The sequence below is a fragment of the Petaurus breviceps genome, unplaced genomic scaffold (assembly GCF_028583685.1).
Source record: "Petaurus breviceps papuanus isolate PSGF00001 unplaced genomic scaffold, PetGlider_PUasm1.0 90925, whole genome shotgun sequence".
In the NCBI taxonomy this organism is placed as follows: Eukaryota; Metazoa; Chordata; class Mammalia; order Diprotodontia; family Petauridae; genus Petaurus; species Petaurus breviceps.
Genome location: NW_027187380.1, coordinates 9500589 through 9520079, shown reverse-complemented (window position 1 = coordinate 9520079; position 19491 = coordinate 9500589). Strand labels below are relative to the sequence as shown.

The 19491-nt window shown below is 44.4% G+C and overlaps 2 protein-coding genes across 8 annotated transcripts in view; one reads left to right on the top strand and one right to left on the bottom strand.

Moving 5' to 3' along the window:
- CYB561 (cytochrome b561) overlaps positions 1 to 5918 on the top strand; it is a 35101-nt gene extending 29183 nt beyond the window's left edge. For both annotated transcript variants that reach the window (XM_069076246.1, XM_069076247.1), the window contains exons 3-6: positions 1390 to 1488; positions 1834 to 1937; positions 2470 to 2627; positions 2910 to 5918. In XM_069076246.1, the coding sequence (XP_068932347.1) occupies positions 1390 to 1488; positions 1834 to 1937; positions 2470 to 2627; positions 2910 to 3102 (554 nt within the window). In that variant the 3' untranslated portion in view covers positions 3103 to 5918. The remainder of the gene's footprint in view (positions 1 to 1389; positions 1489 to 1833; positions 1938 to 2469; positions 2628 to 2909) is intronic.
- Positions 5919 to 11756: 5838 nt separating this feature from the next.
- TANC2 (tetratricopeptide repeat, ankyrin repeat and coiled-coil containing 2) overlaps positions 11757 to 19491 on the bottom strand; it is a 576061-nt gene continuing 568326 nt past the window's right edge. For 4 of the 6 annotated variants that reach the window (XM_069076243.1, XM_069076239.1, XM_069076242.1 and 1 more), the window contains 2 exons: positions 18440 to 18540; positions 11757 to 17334 (listed from right to left, as the gene is read on the bottom strand). In XM_069076243.1, coding sequence (XP_068932344.1) covers positions 15402 to 17334; positions 18440 to 18540 — 2034 coding nt within the window. In that variant the 3' untranslated portion in view covers positions 11757 to 15401. The remainder of the gene's footprint in view (positions 17335 to 18439; positions 18541 to 19491) is intronic. The other 2 variants (XM_069076240.1, XM_069076241.1) reach the window with 1 other exon arrangement.

Genomic DNA, 19491 nt, shown 5'->3' with positions numbered 1-19491 from the left:
ACTGTACTTTCCTCCTTTCCCAGTCTCACTTGGACTATTGCAATAAATGCCTAATTTCCCTTCCTCTGGTTGCTTTTCCAGTCCATTTTCCACATAGCTGTCAGAGTGAATTTCTAAAGCACGAGTTTGCTTATATTATACTTCTACTCAATAAATTCCAGTGGTTCCCTGTGGCCTATAGCATCAAATAGAGACTCCTGTTTGGCATTTAAAGCCCTTCACAAGCTGGCTCCAAACTACGTGTCCTGGCTCAGCTACATTGGCCTTCTCTTTATTCTTCACATGTAGCACACCATCTTTTCTCTTTGTGCCATTCCACTGGCACTGCTCCAAGCCTGGGCTGTGCCTCCCTCCCTATCTCTTCCTCTTAGAATCCCTTGTCTCCCTTAAAACTTAGTTCTGCTACTTTCTTCCCCATGAAGCCTTTCTTCTTCCAGCTACTAGACTGTCCCCTCCCCTGCCCCTCTGCTGTTTACCTTGTCTTTAGAAATATATCCTCCATTATATGTGCTATACCCTGATAGAAGGTGAGGTCCTTGAGAGTGGGGACTGTTTTATTTTTGACTCTGTATAACAGAGTGGTGGGCACTTAATAAATGCTTACAGATTGATGTTTTTTCCTAACCCTTCTTCCCCATCTCCCTCATGGATCCTGGATATAGTTCCCCAGGGCCACAGGCTTAGAAATAAAAGAATTTATTTAGAAAAATATGGGATCTAGGGATGCAAGTGTGAGAACAGTCAAAGGCACTGTCTGACTGGGGCCAAGTGTGGAATCATTTTCTGTACTGATGTAATGAAATTAAGGACCATTTCACTCAGAGCCACAATGGTGGGCAAAGGAGATCAACAGATATGATCAGTGTTTGGCTAAATTGGGAATTAAAGGTGTGTGTTTGTGTGTGTACATATATAGGGAACAGGATATCTTAATCCCTTTTGGGGGGCTATTGGTTGTAGAAGGTAGGTAGATCTTAGGGCTCATTACTACATCTAAAGAGAAAGGGGGGAGCAGTCCTTTCCTTTTTTTTTTTTTTTTGTTAGGGGCAGAGGAAAGGGTGGGAGAGGTAAACAGCTGGAAGATTCCTGTATCTGAAAGCAAAAGAGATTTCTGAATAATTCCTGGGTTGGGTCTGGTTATAACCTGTTGGTTTTATCTACTATACTGGGAGAAAATGACAATTGCTCAAAGCCACTGGACACCCTTCTTCTGTTTGGGGGAGGTTTTAGGCTTAGTTGCTAGGCAGAAGAAACAGATGTTTGGCATTTGGCAAATGTTTCATTAGGTGAATAGGTAAAGGGAGAGGAAAGAACCCTCAGTGGGTGGTAGAAAGGTGGGCAGCAGGAAACTCATTGGTATACTTTGTCCCATTTTTCATTCTTCACAAGCACTACTAGTTTACCGGGTCTTCCGGAATGAGGCCAAACGCACCACAAAGATCCTGCATGGGCTGCTCCACATCTTTGCTCTTGTCATCGCTTTGGTTGGTGAGTCCCTGGATGTTTCCTTTCCCTCCCAACATCCCAGGGATGTTGGCTGGTTTTCCATACCCTCTCTAGTTTCTAGATGGGAGGTGTGTAGATATTTTCCTAAACTGCAGTTAGGCAAACCACCTATTCTGGAAGCAAATTTTTACCTCTGTGCCAATATCCAGAGGATATAGGTTATTCCTTTTCACACATTTGGGAAAGGTGGGGGCAGGACTGGGAATAAATCCTGGGAGCTCTAAATGGCCACGTTTGACCTCTGGGATTATCTCCTTCCCCTTTTCCCCAGATTCTCCTAAAAAAATACCTAACCTTTTATTCTCATGCCCTCTAACTTCTTTCCAGGACTGGTAGCTGTGTTTGAATATCACAAGAAGATGAACTATGCTGATTTGTATAGTCTGCATAGTTGGTGTGGGCTCCTCATCTTTATTCTATATTTCGCACAGGTAAGTCCCTCTCTGTCATTCCTGCCTCTCTGCCTCACAAGTAATCCTGGAAGGATTTGAGAGTAGCTAACTGGAGAAGGCATGAGAGATGGCAAAACACCAGTCTGACAGGTTACAGAACAGGCTGAGCTCTAGTTTAGCACAGCCAAAAGTGCTGTAAAGGGCTACAGTTGACCCTGAAGGCATTATTCCCCAGGAGACTGGAACTAGTCCCAAACTGGACTGATTTGGGGACATGTGGAAGGAGACGGGGGATGGTGCCTTGCAGTCAGTGGGCCCCTTCCAGTTGGCCAGTCCAGCTCCTGGCTGGTGCCAGGCTTAGGCTGTATGGAACTTGGAGTATGCTTGTGACTGAGGTGAACCTTGAGCTTTTGGGACATAGACACCTTTCCCTTCATGTTGTCTATAGTCTTCCAAGATGGGCTTAGCATTGTCTTAATAATATCAAACTAGGAAGTACAAATGACCCAACAGGCAAGCAGAGAATTCCTTTCTTTGTTTAACTCTGACACTGTCTCTATATTTCTTCCAGTGGCTAATGGGCTTCAGCTTCTTCCTGTTCCCTGGAGCATCATTTTCCTTTCGAAACCAATATCGCCCACAGCATATCTTCTTTGGGACCGCCCTATTCCTCCTTTCTGTGGGCACAACCCTGCTGGGTATCAAGGAGGCGCTGATATTTGGGTTAAAGTGAGTGACCCTTGACTGCTGATAGAAAAGGGCCCCCTTGCTGTCCTGAGTAGTCTTCCTACCCTCTCATCTTTCATGGAAAGCAGCATCCTTTGCTGCTGGTTTAGTTAGCTGCCTTCTCATCAGAGTTGGATAAGGCTGCAGCTTGGGCCCACTGGTTTTATGGCTGGGTTGGGATAACTGGTTTTGGCATTCCTGTCGGATTAATCTGATATTGGCTGTGGGCATGTGTGTGGTAAGACGTCATCAGACGTCATTCTTCCTTCTCTCTCTACCCTGCAGGAGCAAGTACAGTATGTTCCAGCCTGAGGGCATCTTGGCCAACATATTGGGCCTGCTGCTGATCTGCTTTGCTGTGGCTGTGCTCTATATTCTGACTAGAAAGGGCTGGGGTCGGCCTCCGCGGGCTGAGGAGCAGGCGCTCTCCATGGACTTCAAGACGCTGACAGAAGGGGACAGCCCCAGCTCTCAGTGATGGTGTAGCTAGCCATGCTGGGGTGGGAAGTGGGTATGTGGTGAGGAACGTCTTCAGTTCCACGTGGGTGCTGGAATGTGGCTTTTTATTCCCTTCTCCCTGTTGTGGTCATGCTGCCGTCCCTTTGAGAAGTCACAGAATGCCAGTGAGGCTCTTCCTGGGCTATAGCAGGATAGGAAGGTAAAGGTACCTCAGAAGTGATAATAGGAATTAGCCAGTGGGAGCGTCTGAATGCTGCTCAGTCTTTGTTCTATAACCTGGTTGCTGGAGGCTTAGCCTGTCTCTCCCATCCTCCCCTTCCATCTTTTGCTCTCCTCCGAATGCCCGCCTTGTGCAGTTCTTCCTGCCTCCAGACAGCTGGCGCAGGGTCAGAGGAGTTCCAGAGACAGGATGAAGGATCCTTAAAGAGGCTTATCTGTCAAAAAGGTGGTGCAGCATTCAGGTGCTTAATTAACAAGGTCTTTTAGAGCTGAAAGGTAAACACTGTTATTTTGTAGATGAGGAAAGTGATGCCTGAAGTCATCTAATTACTTGCACAGCTATTGTGCCATTGGCTCTTCTGGTGGCTTTAAAGCAATGGTTCTAAAACTTTTTGGTCTCAGGATCCCATTACTTCCATTAAAATGGTTGAAGAGGGGTGGCTAGGTGGTGCAGTGAATAGAGCACCGGCTTAGGAAGACCTGAGTTCAAATGTGGCCTCAGATTTGACACACTTACTAGCCATGTGACTTTGGGCAAGTCACTTAACCCCATTTGCCATCCAAAAAGGCCAGAAAAAAAATGGTTGAAGACCCCTAAAGAACTTTTGTTTATGTGGGTCATAACTGTGATATTTACTGTATTAGGAATTAAGCCTCGCAATTATGAAAATACCTCATGACATTTGACCTCACAGAGAACCCAAAAGAGTCTCAGGGACTACTGGAGTCCCTGGACCACACTTTGAGAACCACTGCTCTAAGGTAAACAAATATTTTCAAGAAAAATTTCCTGTTAGGGAGCTAGGATTCTGGGTTCTGATTTCCTTGGCTAGGAATCCTGACTTTTGGAGAAGCTGTAGAGCTCTGTATTACTGAGATTGAGGCTGGTTAGAGATGCTGGGCCTAGCATTGAGGACTACAGAGAGACAGGGCATGTGGTAGCTGGAGCTTGGGGAAAAGTACCAGAAGCCTCAGGTATTCATAATTAGGCCCTGAAGCCTATTCTCTGTGTTTATACCAAAGTCAAACCAAACATTCAGCTACTGCAAACAAAGCATCAGCCTTTGGCAACAGGAAACAATTGAGATCACATGGAAAACATATTTGTGCTCAGAGTGATGTTCTTAGGGCCAGGTTATGGCCTTGGGACTCCTGTTCTTTTTTGTGCTACTTCCCCCCCAGGAGTGCTCTGGTGATAGGCAGGTGTCATACTGAGCTCCTAAAGTATAGCCTTTTCTTCTTAAAAAAGACAAGTTTGCTCACATGCTGTGTAGAATAGGCTTTCTTACAGCCTGCCCAAGTCTAGCCTTGGAGGGTGGTAGAGGTCTTTTCCCTCTCCACTGGTCTGGATCTTCGGAGTCTGGGCATTGGGGAAGAGGCTGGCTGTTTGCCAAATGAGTTTGACACTGCCCTAGAAAGGGAGACTAGGGTTACAAACCCCTTGATATTGAATGAAATGCCCCATTTGTTACAGAACATGAGGTCTGACATTGCTTCCTTCACCTTGTGAGCAAAGCCTCCTGCCAAGGTGGCATTAGAGCTGGTTTGGCTTCTGCCAGAGGGTCAGGCAGCTTCTCTGTCTTCTACCTGGGGTCTTTGGAAACAGTAGGGCAAAAATCAGAATTGTATTAGTCTTTCAAGTGTGTGAGCCCCAGGTTTTAAATCAGATTTTCCACCCTGGAAGCATGTTGTGCTGTAATCTGAGTCACTATTTGGCCTAAGTCCAAAAATAACATTATTAGAGCATCAGTCTTGGACTTGGCAAATAATTCTCCCTCATTCCCAGTCTTTTCTGCCCCCATTTGCTGTGCTTTGAACAACACAGCACAATTTGTGGATGCTTGTGTTTTACTCTTGACAAGTCTTTGAGGTGGATGGACTTGGGCACTATTTAATGAAGAAATTGTCTCCAGAAGCAATACAGCTAGTGTTTCTTTTAAGAGAGGCTGCTCATTCTGATTCCATGAAGCAAGCTATGCTCCTCTAAGTTCAGATTTCCATTGGAATCTTTTCCATAGGCAGGGGTGTGGGTAGGAATGCTTTCTTTCTCAAATAAATGAGTCACTCTTGGGGCAGGCAGCTGTTCTTTCCTCTCCCCCAACCCTGTAGCAGGGGTTGCATGTGGGTTCCTCCCTTGGTGGGGGGGGGTCTTCTTTTCTTCCTTTAGACCCTAGCCTGTTCATGTTTCCTATGTGATATTAATATCTGAATTAGATTGAAGTGTCAGGGTCAGGTACTATTCCTGTCTAGATTCTGGCACATTTGAACACCCAATTTCTCCGTGGAATTGTTGCACCTTGGACAAATTGCCAAAGTATCATTATATAATCACTTCAAACAATGATAATTCACAGGGAAATGTAGCTTTTGGCTAATAGCTTATTGCTAAGTTATAGTTTTCTCCTAAAGTTACTTTAAAAGGAGCTAAGTTTTAGGTCAGTCAGGAGGCTCTAAGTCAGAAAAATTCTAGGGCAGTTCTTACAGGAAATGTTTGTCTCTACCGACTCCTCCTCTGACCCCCCCAAAACCCCTATTATTTGACTAGTAGTCAGTCTTCTGTGAAATATGTTTGTATTGGTGTAGAAAACAGATGATTCAATAAATGTCTGCAGCAAATCTATTGCCTATTATCTTCAATTTACTACAGCAGTAAGGGAGCCATTGTTTCTAGGCCTGCAGTACACATGAAATTGATGCCATCAGGGATAAGAGAAATAAACAATTTTGGGAACATAAGTAAAATGATTAATGCAATTTCTCATGATACCAAGAACTGAGGCGGGCCAACAGGTAGTACAGCAGCAGGCCCTTGAGTAAAGATTGTGGCTTTCGGGAAGTCTAGTTAGAATGTCTCTTGGGGGTGGGTTCTGCAAGATGCTGATAAGGTTATTATAAGAAGTTTTCCCTAGTGTTCAGACTACGTTTTCCTTTGTGTGATCATGATGCTGAGAGGTTAACTGTTTGACCATACTTCACTTTGTGAGGTGGATGGCATTTCTGAAAAGCACTTAGCAGCAAAATGATTTTAGTAGGGAGTTAAAATTTAAAAATTTTACTTTTTCAGGGGTATTCTCTTCTGATAATTTCCAGGCAGGGCACACCTACATGAAATTAGAGATGGCTTTCCTTAGTGGCATTCTCCATGGATACTTTTTCTTCCTTCTAAATGAGGCAGCTCTCCAGGACTTAGGTTTCTGCTCAGGGCAATAAAAGGGTGGACCAGACAATTTCTTTAGCTCATTACAGTTCTGAAACTGAAATTTAAAGAGGCAATGGGATCATTAAACTTTGTCATTCCTCTGTTTTGTTTTTTTACTCCCTGTCTCTCGGACCCTTTGGAGGGACTTTTTTCCCCCCACGTTTTTGATCTCTTCTCCTACACCTCTTAGGCCTTTAGGTATTTGTCCTTATCATGTAGTACTTACACATTCATTGCCTTTGAGTGTATCAAGCCCCAAGTGTTATTACCTTAATACTTCATTACCACTTTTGAGGCCTCTATTTCCAATGCCAGCTTTCTCTCCTCTCCTTGATTTAATGCTAGCTTTCTCTAGGTTTAGGGAAATAAATATTTTTAAACTGCATCTAATTTAATTAAAAAAAATTGTCCTTTAAATCTGCTTCCTTTGCTTTCTGCATTCATTCATCTTCCCCATCCTCCCCTCTTACTTTTTTTTAAAACCTCCATCAGGAATTTCAAAGGATCATCTGATCGTATGTCTCTTGGCCAGGAGGCAGCACCAGATGTTCCATGAAGCAATTAGTATAATAATATTAACTCTCATTTATATAACATTTTAAAGCTTACAAAGTCCTTTCCTCACAACAACCTTGAGAAAGATATACAGTATACAGGTGTCATTCCCTGCTGTACAGGTGAGGGTTCTGAGCTTCTGGTGAGTTAGATGATTTGCCCAGGGGGTACAAAGCTAGTTAAGTGTCAGAGCTAGAATTTGAATGAAAAGTCCAGCGCTCTCTGCTGCACCATGATGGTTCCCACTCCTGGTGGGACTCTGCTGCCTCTGTGCTTACCCTTCTCCCACTCCTTCTTTGCCCCCTTGCTCACTTGTCAGTGGAACCCCTGAACGCTGTTTAGATCTATTAGCCAAGAGATTGCTGATTATTCTTTTAAACTAGTGTAGATACTTCATTAATCCTCATTTGGATTTCATAGAATCACAGAATGTTAGAGCTGAAAGGAAACTTAGACATGCTCTAGTCCAGGGGTGGGGATCCCAAAGTTTGGATTCCGTCAAAGGGCCACATGCATGTGGCCTTGAGGCCTCAGGATCCCCAGGCCTCTGCTCTAGTCCAACCTTTACAGATGAAAAAACTGGGACCCAGAAAAGGGGTAAGTGATTTGCTTAAGGTTGAACCAGTATTCAATTGTTTTGCTGTGTCTCCTTCACTCCTTCTTAAGAGACTGGTAGTGTGGGCATGTCTTGTGACTAGGATCATTTTTTTCATTGTAACAGCTTCTCATGGTGTAAAGGAAAAAAGATCAGGATGCTGGAGCCCTTGGGTTCAAGTCCTCATTTCCTAACTGTATGACTAGAGGCAAACAGTCTTTCTGAGCCTGTTTCTCCCTTATGAAGTTATTGTAAGACAAATTACATTATAAACTGTAAGGTATGATTCAAATACAAGTTATCATTCTTAGGAGAAGAATCTAATGGGGGAGACTGTCCAATATTGTCTGCCTTCTCAGTTCAAATTGGAGAACTTTAAAATGTTGACACTGTAAAGGGGTAGCAGTCAGCTTGGGGGTCTTTAGGACAGCTACCTCTTCAGGAATAGGAGCAGTTCCTTTTAGGAATCACCACTTTTCTTCTTCTAAACACTGCATTTTTTAAGGCCTCTTGGAATCCTTTGGGCAACTGGGCTCTGGCCAAACAAATGAGACTTTGATTTGCTCATTGTGTTCTCATTCTTTGAAGCTTATCCATCTTTCTCTTTTATTGAAACAGCTAGTCTTTAGATTCTGCAGCCCTCTACTCCAAGACTCCCTCACTCCTGTCCCTCTCTGGATGTTTCTTGCTGTACTGTCTTGGATGGATTTGCCTATCCTGGATCTGTGTACTTAGGATCTTCCTGTTACTCCAGGTCTCATTTGTTCAGGGGGAAATGGGTGTGGCCACACCAGCAACCAGTGTTTCTTTTGCACAACCAGATGTTATTCCTTCCCCAGTCCTTTAGTAGACAGAGTATGCAGTTAAACAAGAGAACCAGCTGAGCCAGGGACTTCCTCCTGGGACTGATTGGTGTCAGTTTCAAGCAATTTCAACAATTCCTTTAACAACTTTGCATGCAAAACTATCATAACTCCTCAGTCTGTGGTGCCAGAAAGGAAACTAGAGGCAGATTTTTTTTTCACGCTGAAAATAATGATCATTTGCTAAGGTAGCAAAATGAGGCATACTTGCCAGTGAGCATATACATTTGCTCAATTGAGCCCCTGACTTGATGGCTTAATAAGTCATCAGAAGCTCAGTCTCCAAATCCAACAGTAGTGATGGCAGCCCAACCCTATAGAAGGATTCAGGTAGGTTGATGAGGTAATTTCAGTTTTATGGTTATTTGAACCACAGAGTTAGAAAGGACCCGAGAGCTTTGGTGTAATAAAGCACTGTATTTATAGTCAGAAAAGCTAGGTTCAAATTCTGGTGCTGCTACTTAAAGATGTGCAGAAGTTAACCCATTGCCTGTCCTTTAGTAGACAAAAAGCAAGCAGCATGACTTTGGCCATCAAATAACCTTCTTGAGGGTTAGCTTCTTTCTTTGTATAATGAAGGGGTTGATGATCTCTGAGACCTCTTATAGCTCTAGGGCCCATGATCTCATTTTATAGAGGAAGAAACCAAGAGAAAACCACACAAGGTCCTTTTTGGGGAGGAAATAATTAGGATTACTTATAGGGCTGTAGTTCTTTGACCCAAATCTAAGGAAAGAGTTCATCTAGCCTTTCATACCTCAGGCAGCCAGCTTCTAGGTTGGTAGGGGTGTGTTCCTATGCATTCCTAAGCAACAAAGCCCTTCTACATCTAGCCTTGGATTCCATAGGTCAAGGAACAAGTCTCTCCCTTTCTTGTGCTGTGGTAAGGTTTTCTTAATCCTATAGGCATTAGACAAAGGGTAATCTGCTGTGATCTCTGGTCCCACTGCTCACAGTTGAGAAGTAGCTCTGGCCAGGGTTTTGGAGAAGCTCCCTGATTGCCAGGGGAAAAGCACCAGGCCAGCCAGATTTTTCCAAGTGTTAACCATTTATAAATAAGTACATTTGCTTTCATACATACAATTCATTGTACAGATGACAACCTGTATACATGGGGCAAGGAAATGCATTTGTTTGAACTTTTCACATCTATCTCACACAGCTCACATGTACAGACAATAAAACTGCTCAAGCAAGTACAGCAAAGGAAAACATCGTCTTTCCTTATACACAGGGCTGAGGAAGGGCGGGTGAGGGAGTTGGAGGCCTCTGGTGGGCATGGGGTGTTCCCGCTGCACGAGTTCACAACTGTGTGGTGTTCAATATATCAGTATAGAGAACGAACATGCATTGAATAATATACTGTACAGAGAAAGTCCTTTACATCAGAATTATAGAAAAGCTAAAGGGAAACTAAGTGCATTAAAGCTCTTTCCAGCAAGTATCTTGAAAGGACAGCAAAGAGGAAGAAGAATCAAAACCGTTAGTACAAATTACTTTTTAAATGTATAGACTGTACATATTTGTACTAATTAAAATTGTCTTGGATTTGAAGGAGACAGAACAGAGACAAAGATGCTATGCTAGCATGAAAAGGAGGCTGAACTCCAGAATGACACCTGCCCTGAGCCTGGCAAGGAACTGGCCTCTCTCAAGGAGAATTAGCCAAAGGAAGAGAAACAGGAAGTGTCACGGGATTTCCAAAATAATCCCTGAATGAAGTGTAGAGCTAGAGTCAGTGTGAATTGGTGCACAACAAGACAGTTAAACTCCAGTAATGAGTTATCCATATTAAACCCTCTGCCTGGCCCTGGGGGTATAGAGTATATGAGAAAAAGGAAGGTTGGGTCCCCCCATCCAGATTTTTTGGGCCAGTGATTTTTATTAGAAGCAAAAAAAGTCACCTAGCAGCAGCTGTAGAAAGAAACTAGGCACCTGGTCCATATCCTTTCCACTGACTCAGAACCTCTGAGAAGTGAAATGATGACCTGTGGCTGGGTATGTTCAGCTCACCTGGCAGATCGGTCCATTTAAATGCCAGAGATGTGTCAAGAAGAAATGAGATGGTTATGTACGGGTGAGGAAACATGAAAGTAACACTTGATTTTTGGTGTCCAATTATTCATTCATTTGGTATTGACTTTCCTAGCTCTGACTGTGGTCAATCCACCCAGGTTGTGTCCTGGCAGGCAGTAGCCAAAAGCATCTCAGGGTGGTTCAGCTGCTTTGAGGAGCTGGACACCGAAATGAAGGTTACCAACACTTCAGCCCTTAGTGGTTTATGTTACAAAACAAGTCAATGAAAAACTCAGTGATTATTCAAGTAGCTCCGCACAGAGGCTCCACCATCCCCATTTGTGCTTTGTCCAAACCCACTGCTAGTCTCCTTTCCTTGGGAGCGTCCAGAGCTGAATTCAAGGCATTGCATGGTGAAGGTCTCCATGACATGTCTTCCTAGGTAGCTCTTACCCCTAAGCCCTTATTTAAATGTTGTTGGTCTCAGTAGATGAACCGGCAGGAACTCTTAAAAGAGGAGAGAAGCTGAACCTTCTGGTATATGGGTAACAGATGAGAAAGGCCCTTAGAGCTGACTGCAGCAGGCTGATGCTCTCCCTCCAGGAAGCTTCTTGAGGAGAGGGCTGGGAAGCTCCAAGAGTGTAGGAAGTCAGGGAACGGAACTGGCAAACTGGGCAGGGGCAGCTGGGCACTTCGGACTTCAGCAGAAAACTGGCCACAGGTATGAAGTGCATTCTGCACAAGTTCCAATGGGGCAGTTGGTTTCGACAAAGGCAATTTATTTTTTTTTTACAGTAGAAAAATAACAACTAACCTTTGAACTAAAAACCACTCACTTGTGACAGCCTGCAAGGAAGGCTGGAGACTAAGTGCAGGGAGAAGCCACCAGCTGCAATTAAAGTTTTCCATTGATCTCCTGGAACACGGGGACTCTGCTCAATAAGGATCTACCCAGGAATGCTCCCTTTTCCCAGTTCCAGGCTTCTCTTCTACAGTGGGCTCCAGTTTTCAAAGCACGCTTGCTACTCCAAGGTTAGCACTGCTAAGGAGTATATTCTCCTTCCCCTCCTTGCCCCCCTCCTCATTCCTGTACTGGACTCCCCTCTGGAGCTAGCTGGCCCCAGATCTGCCCTGGCAGGAGTCCAGAGGCCTCTCTCACATCCATTCCTGGGATCTGCTGTGTCTGTTCAGCAGGGTAGTTCTAAAGGGGGTGGGGGGTAGGGGGGGGGGGGGCAATAGCTCCTTTACTGCCAGAGAAGGCCAGGGTGACACCTAGTGGCTAAATACAGTAAAACGCAAATGACATCCATAGTCAACTGGGGTTCATGGATTCTGAGGAAAAATAATCTTGCCTACTCTGTGCTAGGCACTGAGCTAGGGTATTAAATTAGATACCGGTTACTTGCTCTAATGGATACATCTCTGAAATATAAAAATAGGAAAAATTTAAGAGGGAAGTTCACAAACTCCTATCTGGTCTGTGAACAATTTTCCCCAAGTTGTTCTTAAAACATGAGGAAAAGCATCTAAAATTTGGTCTAACTCAATAACAAACTTTGAAGATTTGGACAGTGACTTAGGGGGCACCACACGTGGTTCTAAGGAGTGGAGATTTCCTGAGCCATCTGTTGGAAGTTAAACACATCTTAAAAAAGGAACAAGAGGGCTTGTGCTCTATTAACATGGTTCTTCAATAATAATAGTGCACTTCTGCAACCCAGACAAGATACAACAGCAAATACAAAATGGTCTCCATTTTGTCCATGCCAAATTTTCATGATACACAGGTTTTTTTTTACTTTGTAAACAAATACTAATTTTCAATTGCTAATGTGAGCCTTACTGATCCAGTAAATAAAGTAACCATGTCTCAGGAGTCCCTAAGAAAATTGCTGGAAAAACACTTTAAAATCACTGCAAATATTCTGTATTTAAAAATTACTTAATCTTTTGATGTTTATATACAACAGTTATTTCTTGTGCTATAAATGTTATGATCCATTGCTTGATTTCTTTCCTCTTTTTCTTTGTTTTTCTTGAAAAATACACTAAAAGACAGGAGTGGTTCTGCTATTTTCTAATGAAGACACTACTCACGCTTAAATATCCAATATTTATCATAGTAACAAATTCAAACAGTAAAGTGCACCCATTTACAGACATAATGTGATGGTAACCCATTAGTGCAAGAATCCTGGGCAAAGAGAACATATTTTTGGTGAGAAACCTACAAGCTGCAGTTGTCACCACTTCCTCTATTCGTGGGTGGCATGAATGTGGGAGCTGGTGGGTTAGGCTTGAAGCAAGGGAGAGAAGGGGGTGTGTGTAACTTTGCAGTTTCATTTTAAAATTGTATTTGAAAATATCTTTCCTAACCTGAAGTAGGGCATTGATTCACAAAGTGCTGCTGGGGGCCATGTCTTAAATACAGTACTGGGATCATTGAATGGCAGTGAAGTAGCAAAGCAGGGCATGGGCAGTCCATTTGTAAAGAGAAGGGGAGCTTCTCTTTCCCAGAAGAGGGTCCAATTGGCTTTTTTTTTTATTCCCAAGCTCATAGACAACCAGTGTCCAGTGGGAGTGCTCACTCTTTCTTGGATGGAAAAAAAGGTATGGACTGGGGAGGGCAACTTTTAAGTTTTCCAGCCAAGAGAGCACAAAAAGCATAAAGGGCAATGGGTCTCTTGTTTCTTATGGAGAACTGGAAGAGGAAGGGTCCTGGGATAGAAATGGTATCAGTAGAGTGTTTGAAACATTACAAAAAACCAGCACATCTGTCTAGGTAGGTGTCTCCGTGCAGTGCAGACAGGACTCATAATGCTCCTTATGAGGCAGGGGGCAATACTGAGCCTGAATAGACTGAAATCTTTTCTTAAGAACAGAAGCTTCTCATTGGGAGGAAATGGACAGAAACCCCTGTTCCACAAACAGAGAAGGGGTGGGATGGAAAGAGTCCAACAGAACTGATCCCTGACCAAAACAAAAACTCTAGCCCTGTGGCTCAAATCAAATGAGAAAGTTCTAAGTTGCATTTTTTTAATTAAAAAGGAAGAAAAAAGTAGAAACAGATGCCTGCCCTCATCCAGTTAAGTAGATGTTTTCACAAATATCTGAGATAGAGAAATGGATCCCCCGGAGCACAGGCTCCCTCAGTTTGTTTTCTAAACAGCCAAACTGACATCATCCCGGCCTGTTCCAAAGTCTACATCCTTTTGTTTGGCAAAAGCTAAGGTAGTTGGGAAATGTCACCAAATCAAGCCTCTGGGCTTCCCTTTAACCCCTTTCTAGAGGAATAACCTTGCCTACTGCCAATAGGTCTGGTCACACCTGGAATCTGGTACAGGGAGCAGTTCATCCTAAAGCCCTTTGCTCATTAAAGCAAGGCTGACTTTTAACAGTGTAGGTCCAATTCACTTTTGTTTAACTCTTAAGTCTTTGGTTTCTAACATGCTACAGTTGTTGGTGCCCTGGCCATCCATCCATCCATTATCCACAGTGACTCCAAAAGCAGATTGACAAGTGGTATCCACAAAGAATGGAAAATGTACCAAGGACAAGGATGGCTGGAGTCAGAAACCCTATTATTGTTTCCACATGTGTCCCACCCACCCAAGGCTGGAAAGCAGGTTTGAGAGCTGACATTCCCAATTATCTTCACCCTGAATCAATACTGGGCACACCTGGTTTTCAAACCCAAAACAACCACATGTCCTTAAAAAAGGAGAACAAAAACCTATTCCTGAAAGTAGATGAGATTCAGGGAACCAAACCAGGCAGCGAATGCTAAAGACAGCTTTAGCAGGCAGAGGAGTGAGGGTCACTTTGGGAAATAGCTTTAAAGTGTCCACTTCTGCCTCTATCCTTAAGGAAATGGTCCTCTTGCTATAGACTTTTAGGAGAGAATTCAGCTTTAGATGAAGTGGCAGGCTAAATAAACATACTTGTTTAGTTACACTCCAGTGGAAAAACATTTGCTGAGGGAAATAATGCTGCATGATGCTAGGATCCAGAGGAAGTTTCCTCAAGATGATGGTTTAGATTCTACAAGCTCTCTTGGTAACTCACATTAGCCTCATTTTTGTTCAAATAGATATGTATAAAGAAATGTTCAAGACCCATCCAATTTCCTTGAGTGACTGAAATAGTCAAAGAGTTGCCTAATCTTTAATTAAAGAAGCAAACAAACTTGGAAAATCAGTTTGGTGGCATTTCAAACCTAGCCTCTTGGGGTTTTAACTAAATTATCAGCCTGATTTTACTTACTTCTCTACCCCCACCCTAAAATATGAACGCCAGAGGTAATCAGAATGACATGCTAGATCTCATTACTAAAGGAAGCTCGTTATTAAGATCCATCAGAACAGAGAAGTAGCTCTTCCTTGGGGAAGGAGACAATCAGAGCAGGAATGCACAGGCTGGCTGTTTGGAGAACACTGGATAAAAATGCAAAGGCAAAAAGGGCAGCACTCTCTTTTGAAAATTCCTAGAGGAAAATTAACAAGAACATCTCTTAGGAAAAAAAAATAGGAGAGACAATTACACAACAACACTAGGTGATCTGAAATCGATTGTCTATTTGAAAACGCTGAGCAGTGTGTCTGGTCTCCCTGGGCTAAACCACACTGAATGGAAAATCTCCTAGTTGGCAGCTGAAGAGAGAGGGCACACAGCTGGGGTATGGACAAGATACTACAATCCTGGCTTGTTGGAGGCCAGCTTCCCAATTGGCTGCATGCAAATGATTTCAGCATGTGTCTCTGAACACCACACAGAAATTACATGAGAAATTAAGCCAGAGAACTACCCCAAATGTGGAAACCAAGCCTGGAAATGTGTGCTGAAAACATGGATCTCACTCCAACAAATGTCTTTTAAACATTAGACTCCACAAATGGTCTCTTTGGTTTGATTGGAGATGTCTGCCCTTGTCTAGAGTCCCTGGACAACTGCCTGTACAGGTTGTCCTGATACGCCTGAGCAACAGGCAGTGTCCTGGCCACCTTCACATCAGGATATGAGGCAGCTTGGCTGACTCTCTCCAAGAGGTCTCCACGGGACCCATTAGCCAGCATCCCATGGGGGCTATAATAGTCATCCTCCAGCAAATGGCCATTCTGTGCATTGTTGGTTTTGTTATAAAAGGCAATGTTGCTGATTGAAGACGGTGGACTGAAGGACTCAGGCTGAGGCAGATTGCCCGGAGATGTGGGGCTGATGACAGTATCCACTGATGAAACCGCCCAGGTCCGATTCTGCTGGTGGAGGTGGGGGTACTGTTGAGTCCGGGCTGTTTTATCTATGATCCCCATGAATGGTGTGGTCCTGGACCGAGCTGGCTCGCTGGGGTAGCCTCCCTGAGTGGGAGATACTGGAGACAGCTCATCGCATGACCTGTCATATGCCGGCTTCAGTGGGATCTCCATTTGCTGAATTGAGGAGGATGGGCGGAAGGTAGGAGTCAGGTTGGAGGTGGATGATATGCTATTGCTAGAAGGGGAGAATCGGAGGCCTACACTTTGGGAGTGCAGCAGAGGCCTAGGAGTTGGTGGGTGGGATTTGATTTCATTAGGGTTAACTGTAATGGGTCTTCTGATTAAGTGTGACACGTCAGGGGAGCCGAGTTGGCTGGAAGAGCGCTCTAGATCCAGTTTGGAGTGGCAAACTGGATAGTAGGAGGCTGACTGGCTGCGCCCAATCTGAGGTGTCTGACTATACCTCACACCCCCTCGGTAGGCTGAGGAAGGTCTCTGTGGAAGATCTTCTTTGGTCAGCCCTCCATGTTGGCAGATGGCACCCGCACTAAGGCTGGCCTGGACGTGCTGCACAGGTCTCCCATCACCTACGATCCCCCCAATTGACCCTTGGTAGACCAACCGACTCTGACTCACTCCCATTTCTCCCTGTGAAGACTGGTATTTACTGGCCATTGAATGAGCCACTTGGCCATAAGTGCCAGTAGGGATGACCGTGCTGGAATGAACTGCTGAGCTAGGCTGGTTGCTTCTCACAATCTGGGCCTTGGCAGGCTGCAGTCTAAGCCCTTGCTGGGGAACCGCCACAGGAAGCTGGGGCATCTGGTATGGCCTCTGAGCCATTTTGGACAAAGGAGACTTTGGTCTTCCAGGAATCTGACTAACATTAGCTTCTTGCTGGTATCGCACAGGAGATCCAGACTGGGATCTATAGACACTCATGCTTTCAGCGGGAGGGCTAGCCCGGTACTGAGGGCCTCTCCGGAGAGGTGACGGGGGAGGACTTGGATATTCTTTCCCCTGCCCCCCCACAGGAGGGGGGCTGAAGCGGTAAGCTCCACCCTGATGAGCTGGGGAAGTATGTGGGGGACTAGGCCTATAATGAGAGTTCTGGTGTGTTGGAGAGAGAGCAGGAGATGTGGACTGGTAGCTTTGCCTAGTGGGAGAACCTACAGAACTATTAGAACGGAAATCAAAAACCTGATGTGAGCCGAGTGGTGAGCCAGAGATATATGTTGATTCCCGATGGGCAGGAGAGGAGGGTGGGCTCTGGATGATGGGGAGCCCTTGGGTGGGCCGTGCTTCCGTCTGTAAGCCGATGGAAACGTTTTCAACATCCTGCTCCAGGTACTCCTCTTCAAAGATGTCTTGCACAGAATACAGATCTTCTTGTTGGGGGTCAGGCTCAGCTTCTACAGGTAACTGCTCTTGCTGCTGCTGCATCTGTCTACACTCTTCCTCCACTCTCATCAGTAGCCGCTGGATCTCACGGTTGTTTGGACACAGTTTGATGGCCTCATTCAGGTCCTCCAATGCTGCTGAAAACTGCCTGCTTGACAAAGTGACAAATATAGGAACCGGAATTATTCTGGATCAATAGGTCATACCAAGTACTCAGAAAATATCTTAGAGGCCAGTGGGGTCTCCTGTGGGGTTACATTGCAAGTGCAACCCTTCTGGCCTTTGTTTGGTTTAGTTTGATTTTCAAGGAGGACATCAGCTGGGTGAGAATAAATCCCACACCTGTTGGCCTCCAAATTCCTGGAGGATGATAAAGAAATGTTTTCACTACATTAGCCCAGCAAGGTCCTACAGGAAGATTTTCCTGATGTGTGATATACACCAAGTATAAGACCCTTCCAGAATAGTGTGGAGAGAGGACAAGGATGGAGCTATCACTGACTATAATCCTATTACATAGCATAGAAACTACATATTAGTATTCTGATGCTAATCCATCAGAAAATATTCCTTAGTTTCTCAATATTTTGGGTCAAATTTTCTGTTGAGAACCAAGGTAGAAAAACCCTACCCCTTCTGTGTAAATCCTCCCCCTCCCCCCATAGCCTTTGTACTCTGCTGTGGCAAAACTAAGGTAAATCACACACAGGGTCCAGAGCTGGCCTGGGCTATGGGAGGCAGATAGTGTGCAAAAAAAGTAAATGAACCCCAGAAGCAATGTTTCTGCCTTCTCTGTAAAGATTACAAGGAAAAGGCTATTGGCCAATCATGAAAGAAAGTTAACATTGCATTTTCCTGGCAAGAGTGGGAATCCAAGACAATCAGCACAGGTATTGTCTCATTATCTAACATGGGAGTTTGGCTGTCAAGGACAAGTCTCTCCTGATGGGCCCAGGGTCTCCAGTTTTCTTTCCTCATGGGAACCTGCAGGGAGACAGGGGGTACTGGTGATCTAGGCTGCAAGAATATGCAACAGGGACAAGTAGCCAGAGGCAGGAGGTCCCAGGCACAGAATTCTTGTACTTTCTCTGAGCCCCAGGTACCCAGGGACCCAATTATAGCAGCTGAGCATGTTAAGTTCTTGTTCCCCCCTAGCACTAAGGCCACCCCACTTCAGCCTGCGTGTATGTTGAGGGGGCCGGGAGGAGGGAAGGACCATAGCGTCTCTTTTGATCCCATTACCCTTCTATTCTCACCTGCTGCTCCGTTTTGCCCTCGCTCGTGCATAGTAAGCCTCATAAGATTTTGGTTTCAGCTCCAGAGCTTTAGTAGCAAATTCCTCTGCCATTCCAAAATCCTGTTATCACAACAGATGCGCAGACAAGTCACTTCAGAGATATGAATAACGAGCAATTTGGGAATAAAAAAATCATATGCATTTTTTGGATGTTTATGTATATAACTCTTGGGATTCATAGCTCAGATGGCATGGCCTAAATTAGGCAGAAAACTTTTTCAGGAGAGTTATTTCTTTTGTGTTCCTTCACCTGAGAACCACTGTCTGTGAAGCAAGAGTCATCTATTGAAGGTTTACTTTTTCCTGCCTCTTCTGACCAACTTCCCTCTAGAAGTGTGTATGTATGTGTGTCTGCACATATGTATATGTGTGTATATCCATCTCAAAGGAATGCTCTGATTGACAAGTATACACACACATATTTCAAAGAGATGCTCTGATTTGGAATTTTATGGAACTACTGCTTTCAACTATTTACTCTTATCCAACTGTGTTCCCCCATCATTTTTTCTGCTGACTTTGTTGTACACACATACATAAATCTTTTATCCTCTAACAGGATCTTGTTGCTGGAAGGAATCTTTGAGGTCCTTTAGTCTATGTGCTTCCTTTTACAGATGGGGAACCAGGCCCAGAGACACGTCCCTTCACTTTACTAATAAGTGGCAGAGTTAGGATTCAAACTCAGGACTTTTGACCCCAAACAAAGTAATCTCTGCCTATATGTGCACACGTGCATATATGTACTCATATGTGTGTCTATGTCATGTCCCTTTCCTGCTTCTCTGCTGCACTTCTTTTGAAGGGTCATCAAGAAGAGGCATAAGGAAAGACGGGCGTAGCTCCAGGGAGCTCGATGCACCTGGCTTCCATATACACTTCTACTTGGTGGCTTTCTTAGGAGACGGTTTTCAGTTGCCCTAAGAAAGTCAAAGCTTGGAGACAGCTGAAAGTCATCACCTAAGGAAGTCGGCAAGAACCAATCTGTAAGAAAGAGAAGTGGATTCTAGC